The sequence below is a fragment of the Colossoma macropomum genome, unplaced genomic scaffold (assembly GCF_904425465.1).
Source record: "Colossoma macropomum unplaced genomic scaffold, Colossoma_macropomum, whole genome shotgun sequence".
NCBI classification, from domain to species: Eukaryota; Metazoa; Chordata; class Actinopteri; order Characiformes; family Serrasalmidae; genus Colossoma; species Colossoma macropomum.
This window is the reverse complement of record NW_023494789.1, coordinates 36,760,312-36,772,866: the sequence shown is the minus strand read 5'-3', so window position 1 is coordinate 36,772,866 and position 12,555 is coordinate 36,760,312. Positions and strand designations below refer to the sequence as shown.

The following is a 12,555-nucleotide window of genomic DNA, read 5'->3' as shown; positions in this document are numbered from 1 at the left end:
AGCCTTGTTATACTTTATATTTGTAGTTCTATTTGTAGTTCTATATGTAGTTCTATAGTTCTAGAAGAGTGGAGACACTCTAATTATTAATATTAATAGTGGAATCAAATGTTTAACAAGCACAAGTTAATGTGATGTTCAGGTGTCCACATACTTCTGGATTTGTAATGTACATAAGTTGAAATACCATTGAATTTAAGCCAAACAAGTTTTTTAAGTATTTTACTACAGACATTCTATGATTATTCTTGCAGCCATCAAAGGAGAAATCAGCTTGTCTTTTGACATTTCAACATTTTCTAGTTCAGAAAAACTCCTTTTTTCTGTTTCCTACTGTCAGACAATAGCGTGCCCAAAAACTTACCATATTATACATACTGCACTACTGAATGCACTACTATTGGTGGTGCTATTTTGTCACACTATTTAATATGGCAATGTGGAGTTTTTGTATGCACAAGAATAGATCCATTCTAAATATGCATGCTGGATTTTTGAGCACACTCAGCTTTGGCACTTATATTGCTGTTATCACATCAAAATATCATTTGGGAAATTCTATATATTGCATGATGTATAGACAAAAAGAAAGGATCAAAATGCTTCCAACAAAATCATGTTACTTTTATATTGCAATATTTTGTCATTTTCCTTCTTCAAAGCATTATTTTGCTCATTAGTATCACACTTTGCTATGCTGTCCTATTCTGTGGTATGATATACCCTGTACTTTGATGTCTCCTTATATCGATGTACCTGGCATTTTTGCACTATTGCATCTATTTAGCTATTCCTGACATTTCCACATCACTCCACATTGCCAGATATCTGTACTGTTTGGTGCCCTTACAGTGATTTATTTTTACTTCTTGTCTGGCAGACTTGTATGTCTTGTATGTGCAATACCCCTCTCCCTTGTTGCTTTCTCCCATGCACATCACAAAAGCCAGAGACCACCCTTCATTTATTTCCTTTCTAGGCAAAAAGGTCATTAAGTACAAGTTGTTTTTCAGCATCAGAAAAAAAAATATATTGTACCGTCCCATAAAAAGGGATATTCATGATGTTAACATTTGTTAGTTTAAAGATATCTGTGTGTGTTTATTTTGTTATTCTGTGTTGGGGAGTGGGTTTAGTTAGAGTGGGCTGAGTTTATCCTGGTGTGGAGTTGTATGGCTAAGGGTGACCTACTCCTCGTCTGTGATCGTATGTGCCTTTTCTGCTGGTATTTAATAAAGAAGCTCGTCTCATAGAAGAATCATCACCCTGTGTCTTACTCTACGTCAGTGCCACAGTATGTATTATCAATTTTTCAATATTTAGTGTGTCCACACTTTGCCTTTTTTGCAGCTTCAAAGAAAATGTGCAGGGTTTTTTCACTTTCAAACTTAAGTGCTAAAAGTCGGTTGCATTTTTTGTTTCTCATGATCCAATTAATCCCAACGCACATTCAGTGATGTTGAAAAATGAATTACTTGTATTTAATGGCTTTTGACTAAAAATAAAACATAAATGAAGATGGTATAGTACTACAGAGTATGATGCATTAGTACAATAACTTCATCTGGCAAATGACCATATGACAATAAATCACCTGACTTGAACTTGAGCTAAATGTACTGACATCTGAGATGTTCTTATAAAACCATTTGTGTTTGGTTTGCAGTTGGGACAGAACAAGTGTTCAGGTGTGAGTACGTGTTTCCTCACCTGTGATATCAGAAGGTGGCAGGACGATAGCTCCCTTCCGGTCTCCTCCATTTTGCGGTGGCAGTCTGTCTGAAAGCCCTCTAGCTGCCTGCAGCGTTTCACTACTGACTTCAGCTCTGACTTCACCTTACTCACATACACACACACCACAGCATACTCCTCCTCCAACACACCTGAGAGATCACGCGGCTGCAGAGAGAGAGAGCAGAGGTGTGAATGAAATAGTAACGAACAAACAGGAAGAGACATAAAGACAGACAAGTATAAAAGATGGAGAGAGTATGAACTGTGTACACTGGTGTGCACATAATTCAGAGTTAATGCTGGCAGCTGGCAGATGCTCCGAATGATACAAGGCCCACAACAGCGTATCTGAATCGTAAAGAAGGAGTGAGGAGCTTTATAATGAGCCTCATGTACATAACATGGCAGAGCTTTTGCACATAGCTGCTTATGTCCCTGTTTGTGTGCCTAAACACGCACCAGTCTGATATCATTGCTGCCCAGGATGAAGCTGAAGTCACTCAGGTCTTTCAGCAGAGTGTTTAGAACCTCAGTGAAGCGTTTCCTCTGCTGACCGCTTACTTCCTGCAGCCGAGAGAACTCTGTCTCCAAGCACATCAGATCGGTCTGAAAGAAAAAAGGAACATTCAGGGCTTTCTAGGCAGTCAGAGTAATTTTTATGTGAAAAAAGATGTCTGTAATTAGTTCTTTATTTTTTTATTTTATAGAATCATCTTGCTTGTGGTTTTTAACCTCTGCGAATATCCTTGTACTATTTACTTCATTGTTAAGTTTTGGTTGGAAACAAAAGGGTTAAAATCTTTAGATGGCCAATGAAACATTATCCAATAAGGATAGTTTTCTTTCTGATATATAGGTAGATACAGCCAAATGAGTGCTCCCATTGGCCAGGAATTCAAGAGGTGAACTACAGGCCTTATGTGTCTGATTGACCACTTACAGAAATAGAGACTGAAAGTGGAATCAACCAGCCATGTTTTGATTTGCAATAGGTGGGAAACAACATCACTCTAGGCCAGTGGTGCTCAGTCCTGGTCCTGGTCCAGGTAATGAGGGCTTTCAGGACCTACTGTATTCTAGGTCCTGAATGGTTGACCTGGTTGACCAGCATACTAACATCCAGAAGACAACATCTGCTGGTTTTGCTGATGATCAGTCTAATAACTTCCAATGTTAGTACTATAAAAATCATGAGATTTAAATAGTTAAAAAATATGAAGCTGTAAAAAGTTTTTTTGTAGCATTAGCGCAGAAGAAGACGCAGACAACATAGCACGTATAGATGAATGCTGTCCAGCCTTTTGCTACCCCAGCACGAAACCAGGGAAGGGGCAATGTGGAAGGACAAAACACATATGGACAGTGGACAAACAACAACTACTTCACTAGTAGCAACTGCAACAACAACTAAAAGGTTGACGAAAAGGTTGTCACAAACGTACTAGGTCACATTATTTACATTTTTATGTCTTCATAATACTTAAAACACTGAATAAAACATCTAGGGCTTTACATTGTATACAATGTTGTCAAATTAAATAAACTATTAATGGTTGATTCTATTTTTTGGGACATACTGAACCTCAAACTATGTTAAAAATGAACTATCATGCATTGCTAATTAGCCTTATCAAACTAGAGCACTCTAAAAAAGCAGCTGATTAAGAGAACAGACTGACCATTTTCTGGGCGAGGTCTTCTGTGAGCAGTTTGTTCTGCAGGCTCTTGTCCTGGACTTCCTGACTCTTCTGGTCGTAGCTGAGGGCCAGTTCCTCCAGAGCCTGCAGGACCTCCTTAACTTCTGCCTTAGCGCTCTCGCTCTCGGACTGCAGTCGCTCCAGCTCACACTGCACACGATCACTGTCCGCACGTGACGATGCCAATAACTACACATAGATACAGGTACACATATACACACAACATGAGAGTAAAGCTTTGGAATGAATTTGAAGATGTCTTATTTAGAAAGGACAGGAAGAAATGATAAATAGATATGATAGAAAGAAACAAGTGAATTCTCCACCTCCTCCTGATCTAGCATCTGCTTCTTCAGTTTCTCCACCAGCTGACTCTGCAAGTTTATCTCATCATCCTGAAAAAGAGACAGAAGTAGACAGCGGAACGAAAGAAAATGCCACTAAGGTATTCAAAACAAAGAATTTCAAAGATAATTTAAATATTTACATATATTCTTTTGCCACCTTTATCTACAGCCACTTAAGAGTGATGCAAAAATAGTCCAACTGTAAGGCTACAACAAAGATGTAGTAGGTTGTCTACACTTACATACTGAAACTAATTTAAAAACAATTCAGACCTTAGATATTTAAAAGAATATGTTATGATCTATTTATACCTAAGCCATTATGAGAGATAATAAGAAGAAGATAAATGTATTAAAAATATTATAATTTATAGGGTACTTTCTTTTTGAAGGTGGCTGTCCCAAACCCTAACCCCTAAATTGCAAATTGTGAAAATAATACCAGCTCATTACATACTAAGGCTTATTATTCAGCAACTACAGTTCAATGCAAACTGGCTGAGTTATTCTTAAGTCATAGAAGTGTGCAATAAAACTTTGGGCCCACCGGTGGGCCATGGTCATGTAAGGGGTTAATGGATAATATCATGTTGCACCTCCTCCTCCCAACATATCTATCACTGACAAAAAATGCTCCGCTAGCTCAGAGACCCTCCCTGATACTGTATTTCACTAAAAATACATCACAGAAGAAAATGTGTTACAATTACCCATTCATTTTCAGATTGTGTACATTAAAATATAAATAAAGTAAATAAAAGTTAGGTGTAATAAATCAGCAGAAGTGTTAAAATGACAGTGATTCAGAGAGGGGAGGATTTTTAACAGAGATCAGAGCTGTGTTGGTGTGAAACGTCTACAGTAAATGTTCATTTTGTTTTATGGTAGGCCTGATAATGAGTTGAGCTACAGAACTGCGACAGATTACAGCTCCTTGTCTGCATTGAGGATGGATGTTTAAATTGCAAATTACAGACATAGAAGGCACAATCAATGAGGGAGAGAGAGGAGGAGATGGAGCGATAGAGAGATGATGAGAGATGAGGAGATTTGAAGCATCTTTTTTAAACACTGAGAAACAGTGATCACATTCATCAATGTCAAAATACTGAAGCAGCTATTTTTATCTAAAATAAATAAATAAACGGCATCCAAACATGTGCGTGCACACTCATCTGGCTGAGGATTCCTGGTGAGCATTCACTCAGCCTCAGTTTATGGCTGTCCTCATCTCACTGTGTCCTCATAAACAAAATGTGATTTCTGAAATTTGTCTGCTTAAAGAGGCGTGATGTCTTCTGTTATCAGAGGTGTTACCAGTTACTTTTACTCTATTCTGTTTACTAAGGTAAAATTTTAATAACTTACTTTCATGAGTATTTTCAAATGAAAATATGTTATGGCAACTTAAGTATCTCTATGAGGAAAAGAGTCTGCTTTTTGCTCAGTTACATTTCAGTCATAAACATTTAGTTACTCATTCCTTTTTTTATGTTTAAATTCAATATGGTTAGCTATCTGGCTTTCTTCTGCATTAACCAGTTAGCCAAAAAACAAAAAGCATTTTCAATCTTAAAATTCCCCTCAAAAGCACAACCCAAAGTTCCTCACACTTTCAGAATATATCATCAGAAGGCGGGTTTCCTATCCTTTACACTGGAAAATCTCACTCTCAGGATTACTGTGGTACCACAGTAGGAGACATGTAGGCATGTTTACAACAGATGTGGCAATGGATGCATTTTTATTTTGGCTGGAGTGCTTCTAAGTAGTTTAAAACTTTAAGTAGTTTTCTGATGTCCTACTTTTGTACTTGCACCCGCTGCTCCACCAATCTCTGAATGCTAATGCCGTCATTAGATTTCAGATGAAACTCACCAGGCAGTGGGATATAGCTCATGGTTGACTGAAGCAAATTACACTGCCTGCTTTTGAAATAAAATCTATAGATGGCTATTGTTTAAGAAAAAAGTCCTGAACCAGCTCAGATTTGACAACAAAAGAATATACAGACTTGCAATTCATCTTCATTGAGAAGAGGCAGTTGATGTAGAGCGTGTGATGACAGCAGCATTTTTTCTAGACAGTGAGTTCCATGTTTTCTTGTAGTTTTTGCAAGATTACATTAATATTTGAATTACTTGCATATTTCATCCACACTGTTTTGGTACAAAATGGTTTTGAAAGCTTAGACTTATTATTTAGAAACTACTATGATTTATTTCCTAACTACACTGCAAAATATCTTGGCAAGTGAACAAAAAATGTTCAAAGGTTTATAGAAACCTGCTCACTCAAGGTGTCTTCTGAGATCAAACATGTTTGTCAATATATATATATATATATATATATAGTATATATGTGTGTGTATATATATATATATATATATATATGTATGTATGTATATGTATATATGTATATGTATGACTTATTTTCTAACTATATATTATAAAATTATATTTTCTAATTTCATTGGATAAACAAAAATGTCTACAAATAAAAACGCATTAGATTTTTGACAAGATCAAAGATGGTTTGCAATGTATTATGATACTAACAAGGACATACTGTGTTCCTGATGCAAAGCACACTCTTATCAAGAACTACAAGCTACATCAGATAGGTAGATAGATTCTAGATAGATAGATAGATAGATAGATAGATAGATTAGTTAGTTACAAGCCAGGTCCATTAAAAATAATTTATGTAGCCATGGAAGTCATAAAATGAGATGCGGCTCCAATTTTTACTGGCTGTGCTGCTGCTTTTTAATTTTGTATTAGTTTGCCCACTGCTCACAAAAGGGCAAAGGTTATGTGTCTTTTCAGATTACTGAGATTATATACACATCTGATTGGCTGGTACAAGACTTAGCAGCAGGGGGAGACAATTCTCGCCATCTTTCCCACTAAACTTCAAGATGGCAAATTACATTATTGTGGATTTCTCACAGAACAGCTGTGTGTTGTCACCTTGTCATCGAGCTGTTTGTAGAGTTGGCGTATCTGCTCCTCTGTAGCTGTGCTGAGGATGGAGGAGGGAGCAGTGCTGCTGTTTCTGGTGTTGTCCTCTAAAGCAGCATCTTCATTGAGCTCACACTCCACACCACACACACCGCCTTGCTCCACCTCAGGGACCGCCTCTCCTACAACACACATTTATTACTATTACACACACAAACACCAACCAGCTCTACCTGGAGGGTCAGCTTGCCTAAAACACCAACATATACAGACAACTGCTCACATGCATGTACAGTACTGTGGAAAAGTTTCAGGCACCTGAGATTTAAAAAGTTATTTTTCTGGTCAGTAAGATTTAATTTGCTCAGAAAACACTAATATTACAATAAATACAAATAATTTGGAAACAAGAATGTAGCAATTTCACATACATCAGTGCATTTGCTTAACTGGAGCCGAACTTTGTTCTTTAAATTAGCTCACAAGATATCAGCCACTTTGCTTCAATTTGTTTTTTCATTGTTCAGGAGGAAACCACAACAAATGGTGGATCTTCCAACAATATAATGCAATATGCCAGACAGTTCATAAAAAATCCAAAGAAAAGATCAGTCATTATAGATAATCTGTGGATAGCAGTGATGAATGTTTGAGGCATTTCCTTTAAATCTTTAAAAAACAACTCAGGAAAGTATGACAAAGCAGTGTGAGGTTGTCTTTAAGACTACAGGACCTTCACTCTTAGAAGTAAAGGTTCTATGCAGGTAAATTTTTTGTTCATGAAGATACAAACAATGTAAATGTTCCCTCAAAGGTACAGTGGTTTTAAAGTCCAGATCTGTGTCTTAAATAAGTTTTTGCAGGTGAAAAGTACATATTTGTATCTTTTCATAACCTAATGTTTTAAAACAGAACAATAAAATAAACAGCCTGGAGGCAAGACGGGGTGTGTGGAGTCAACACAACTAAAAATATAATTTCAATGGATTATGGTACAGTTATGTTCCCTGACTAAAGGTACTGAGATGTACCCTTGGGGTAGCACCCCAGTGACAGGAGGGGTACTGCCCCAGTGAGGTATAGTACCTTTTTTTCTGAGAGTGTAGAGTACTGTACAAAAGTCAGAGACCACTTATTTAATTTTTAGTCAGGTTATTAATTTCTTCAGCAGTTATTTCTGAGGAGATTAGTGTAGGATAATAAGTTCCTAAGTCATAGGAAAGTAACTGAAAAAAAAGGAATTTCTAAAAATTAGCAGTTCAAATACTGCTAAAAAGATCCAGAGAAAACTGGACCTGGTAGAGCACCAAAACTGTCACTTTCAGATAAACAGAACATAAAGCTTTTAGCAAATTCTTCTTAGAGAGATGAAACTCCACTCTTGCTTTAAAAATGAATAACTTGTACTTAATTGTTCTTTTAACTACAAATTTTGAGTGGAAATCTCTGATTTTTGCACAGGGCCATGAATCACATATAGCAACAAAGACTAATAATAACCCTAGACTACTAATGGGTTAAACACATATATATACACATTTGCACCTCCCTTCTCCAGGCATTACTGACATTACTTAAATCACAGAGATAATTCAGTTACAGGCACATGCTGAGAGCGAGACTGAGAGAGAATGTGTAAGAGATAGATTTGTTTCTAAAGGTCTCACCATTACGCCAGCGATTAAGCTCAGCCTCCAGTCTCTGGATGCTCTCTTTCAGGCTCTTGTTCTTCTCCTTCTCCTTCTCATATTTCCTCTTCCACTGCTCCGCGGTCAGCTCCAGATTCACAGAGGCTGTGTTTCTGATGGTCTTGGCTCTAAGGAGTAGGATGAAGAGAGTCAAGAGCACTTGAGACTAATGGATGTAACCTTTGGCTACTCTTGAGTATATGTTCATGAATTATTGATCTGAGCTGAGTATGCTTTTTGTTTTTTGCTTGTGTGTTCCCGGGATGTTACCGTTGTCCAAACATGAGCGTAGATTTGGTCTCGGCCTCGTTGAAGGAAGAAGGGGAGCAGCAGATGAACATGGTGGTTCTGCAATTTCCCCCCAAAGAGTCCTGCAGGATCCTTGTCATCTTACTGTCCCGGTACGGCACGTGGGTCTTCTGCAGGGAGAAAGGGCAAAAAAGGGAGTTAATTAAAACTTTAAACATTCGATTAATGTACATTATAGAATCATTAGTGGCAGAAGAAGATCATATTTTGTGGATGGCAGTGGTGCATTGATAAATGGACATACTGAATTTATTGTTTCTTTTTGGGCCTGATGTTGTTGAACTCACCGTTCCCTCCGCCAGAGCTGATATGACGTTGCCCAGTGCAGACAGAGACTTGTTGATGTTTTTGGCCTCATCCAAGACAGAGCCCTCTGCACCTGTCTTACTCACCTGAGAGAGAGAGAGAGAGAGAGAGACGTCTAAACTTGTGCGCCACATAAAATACCAGCACTTTCAAAGCACACAAAAAAACTTTCAGTGCTTACTTTTATACTTAAAAAGTCAGTCTATTAAGGTCAGTGAACCTTCCCTACATGTCTGCTACAAAAACATACATTTAAAATATCTCTAACCAAAGGGATTCGATACAGTCCAGTCAAAACAGCCATTAAGTACAAACTATTCATTTTTTGGCATCAGAAAAAAGAAAAACCAGAAAATGACACAGAAGCTTCAACAACCAAAAATCTCATCCATCTTTACTTTTATTACAGCTTCCAAACTTTTGCAGGAGACTTGTGTTCATTTCTTTAAAGAAATCTGCTTTAGATATTTTTCCATTACTTCAAAGTTCAGTCTTAGAAGTTGGTTGCATTTTCTGCTTCTCATGATTCAACCAATGCCAAACACATTTGGTAATGTTGAGGTCTGGACTCTGGGGTGGTCAGTCTATTGTTCTGAGAACACCAGCAGCTTCTTTGATTTACAATTTTGACAGCTACACATCCTTTCAGACCCATAACGTTGAGTTGTCTGCTCACAGTGGAAAGATGGACAGAAACACTTGTGGATTTTTTCAGATCTGAAACAAGAGTGGAGCTTGATTTTCTCCTCTCTCACCAAGGTGAAAGCTTTAAGTGCTGTTTATCTGATGGAGACAGTTTTGGTTTTGGCAGCCTACCAGGTCTTGCACAATTGTTAGGAGTTCCCTTTTGTAATAAATTTTTGAACTCTAGTTTTGGAAACTCTTGTTTCTTCACCATGATATGGCCGTTCCTTGCGCAAGTGGATTATCTCACTTCTCATAAATCTCCTCAGCAATATCTCTGGAAAAATGAATAATGTAATTAATGTACTTAATGTTTTGACTGGAAATTAAATAAATGAAGCCAAGCTCCCTATGAAGACTGAAAGGTTTTTAGCCTTTGCCTTAAAAGCTCCTACAATCTGCAGTCTATGTACTCCCAGTCTTTAAACAAGCCGAAAGTCGTCCAAGGATAAAAGTAAGACATTAACATCCCAAATTACCAGTAGCATCCAACAACAGGTGATATGTCAGGATTTCTAAAGCATATGACGTCAGAGCCACTCGACCTGGACAGTTTGGTATAAATCTGTCTGTCTTAGACATAAGGGATTTCTTTGACAGCCAAATCAACATCTTTAGCTGTATAAAGTTTTAAGGGAACAAAATCAGAATGTGAACCACTGAATGCAAGTGTACAGAGATATTAAGCAACATACAATAAGACCTATATTCAAGATTCAAGAGTTTTATTGTCATATGCACAGCAGAAACAGGCAGTTACACTGTACAATAAAATTCTCACTGTGCTCTTCCTCCATTCACCTAATATAATATTAGAAAAAAATTGAAAATATAAAAATATATACATTAAATACACTGAATAAGTAGAAATACACTAAAAACAATAGTAAAAGTCAAAAAAGTACAGTTATATGTGCAAAGTTGAAAGAAAAATTAAAGTTACATGTGCTTATGTGCAAGTATGTAGAGCAGCGGTTCATAAAGTGCATGTTGCAAGTAACTGATGTAAACAGTAGGGCTCTGTGCAAGTAATATATGTGGCTGTATATCAAAGTTCCAGATCTTCAGTCATGCCTTCACAGTGAAATTGAGAAATGCAAACGCTGCTCTCACCTTTTCACTCCCAGCTAAGTCCACTAAGTACAGTTTGCCACTCAGTTTCTGCTCAGTCTCCACATGCTCTTGTTTGATGTTGATGAGGAAGATGCTGTGACTCCTCGAGCTGTGCTCATTCATATCTGATGAAAAAAAACAACAGTGCAACTACATCTCACATCACTGGGGTTACTGAATACAAACTTAAATATGACCTTATAAGTCACGACATTAGTTTAGTTACTGTCCAGTTTAATTAAAACCCATTTAAGCCCACTGTTTTGTTCATTTTCTAAGTGAAAATAAGTTAACACATCCTCTATAGAAAACACTGAGTAGAAGATGCTGAGTTTAACTATACAGAATATGTTAATTTATTTTCACTTCAGCAAAATGTAATTTGTCCAGGAACTTTGGCATACAATTGTAAAGAGAGGTTGGAAAATGGTCAAGTAAATATGAATTACTGTTTTTGGTACATATATTCACATAAACATAAACATTTTACATAAATTATGTAAATAGTAGAAAAATATAGTATTGTAGTAATGAAAAGTTGGTGTGTATATACATATATATATATATATATATATATATATATATATATATATATATATATATATACAAATCAGGCGTAACATTATGACCACCATTATTTCTACACTCATTGTCCATTTTATCAGCTCCACTTAATATATAGGTGCACTTTGTAGTTCTACAATTACAGACTGTAGTCCATCTGTTTCTCTGCATACTTTGTTAGCCCCCTTTTACCCTGTTCTTCAGTGGTCAGGACCCCCGTGGACCCTCACAGAGCAGGTACTATTTGGGTGGTGGATCTTTCTCAGCACTGCAGGAACGCTGATGTGGTGGTGTGTTAGTGTGTGTTGCGCTGGTCTGAGAGTCTAAGCAGTTTAATATTGATGATGAAACTATACATACTGACAATGTGTGACTTTCACACTCTCTACACGTAAACCTGAGGAGCCATCAAATTCAAACATCAGAATAGTGGAGTGGTGTTTCACAGGAATCAGGCCAGACAGGACTGGATATGAACATCAGTCTCTGCTGGATTGCTGGATGGAATATGAATATTCTAATATTTTAATCTGATTCTGGGTTTCAAAGAACTCTGAGAGTTTTTAAACACCTCAGTGTCACTGCTGGACTGAGAATAGTCCACCAAGCAAAAATATCCAGCCAACAGCATCCTGTGGGCAGCGATCACTGATAAAGGACTAGAGGATGACCGACACAAACTGTGCAGCAGCAGATGAGCTATCGTCTCTGACTTTACATCTACAAGGTGGACTGACAAGGTAGGAGTGTCTAATAGAGTGGACAGCAAGTGGACACTGTTAAAAACTCCAGCAGCACTGCTGTGTCTGATCCACTCGTACCAGTGCAAAATCCCATAACACACCAACACCACATCAGTGTTACTGCAGTGCTGTGTCTGATCCACCACCCAAATAGTATGCTCTGTGAGGGTCCATGGGGGTCCTGACCACTGAAGAACTGGGTAAAAGGGGGCTAACAAAGTATGCAGAGAAACAGATGGACTACAGTATATAAATACATATATATATGTATATATAAAACTAGAATTTTAATTATATTTAATTTAATTGCTTTACTGATTTCTTTACTTATTTTACATTTTCAATAGCTTTATGCTACTGTTTGCTATTTACTTTGTTATTTACATTGCCCACCAGTCCAAATGTCT

The 12,555-nt window shown here is 37.3% G+C and overlaps 1 protein-coding gene across 1 annotated transcript in view; it reads right to left on the bottom strand.

Annotated features, from left to right (window-relative positions):
• kif5ab (kinesin family member 5A, b) overlaps positions 1–12,555 on the bottom strand; it is a 64,976-nt gene that overhangs the window by 26,983 nt on the left and 25,438 nt on the right. The window contains exons 8-16 of the mRNA XM_036571190.1: positions 10,842–10,966; positions 9,026–9,130; positions 8,700–8,848; positions 8,409–8,557; positions 6,751–6,923; positions 3,758–3,826; positions 3,414–3,620; positions 2,194–2,340; positions 1,711–1,899 (exon numbers count right to left, since the gene is read on the bottom strand). Coding sequence (XP_036427083.1) covers positions 1,711–1,899; positions 2,194–2,340; positions 3,414–3,620; positions 3,758–3,826; positions 6,751–6,923; positions 8,409–8,557; positions 8,700–8,848; positions 9,026–9,130; positions 10,842–10,966 — 1,313 coding nt within the window. The remainder of the gene's footprint in view (positions 1–1,710; positions 1,900–2,193; positions 2,341–3,413; positions 3,621–3,757; positions 3,827–6,750; positions 6,924–8,408; positions 8,558–8,699; positions 8,849–9,025; positions 9,131–10,841; positions 10,967–12,555) is intronic.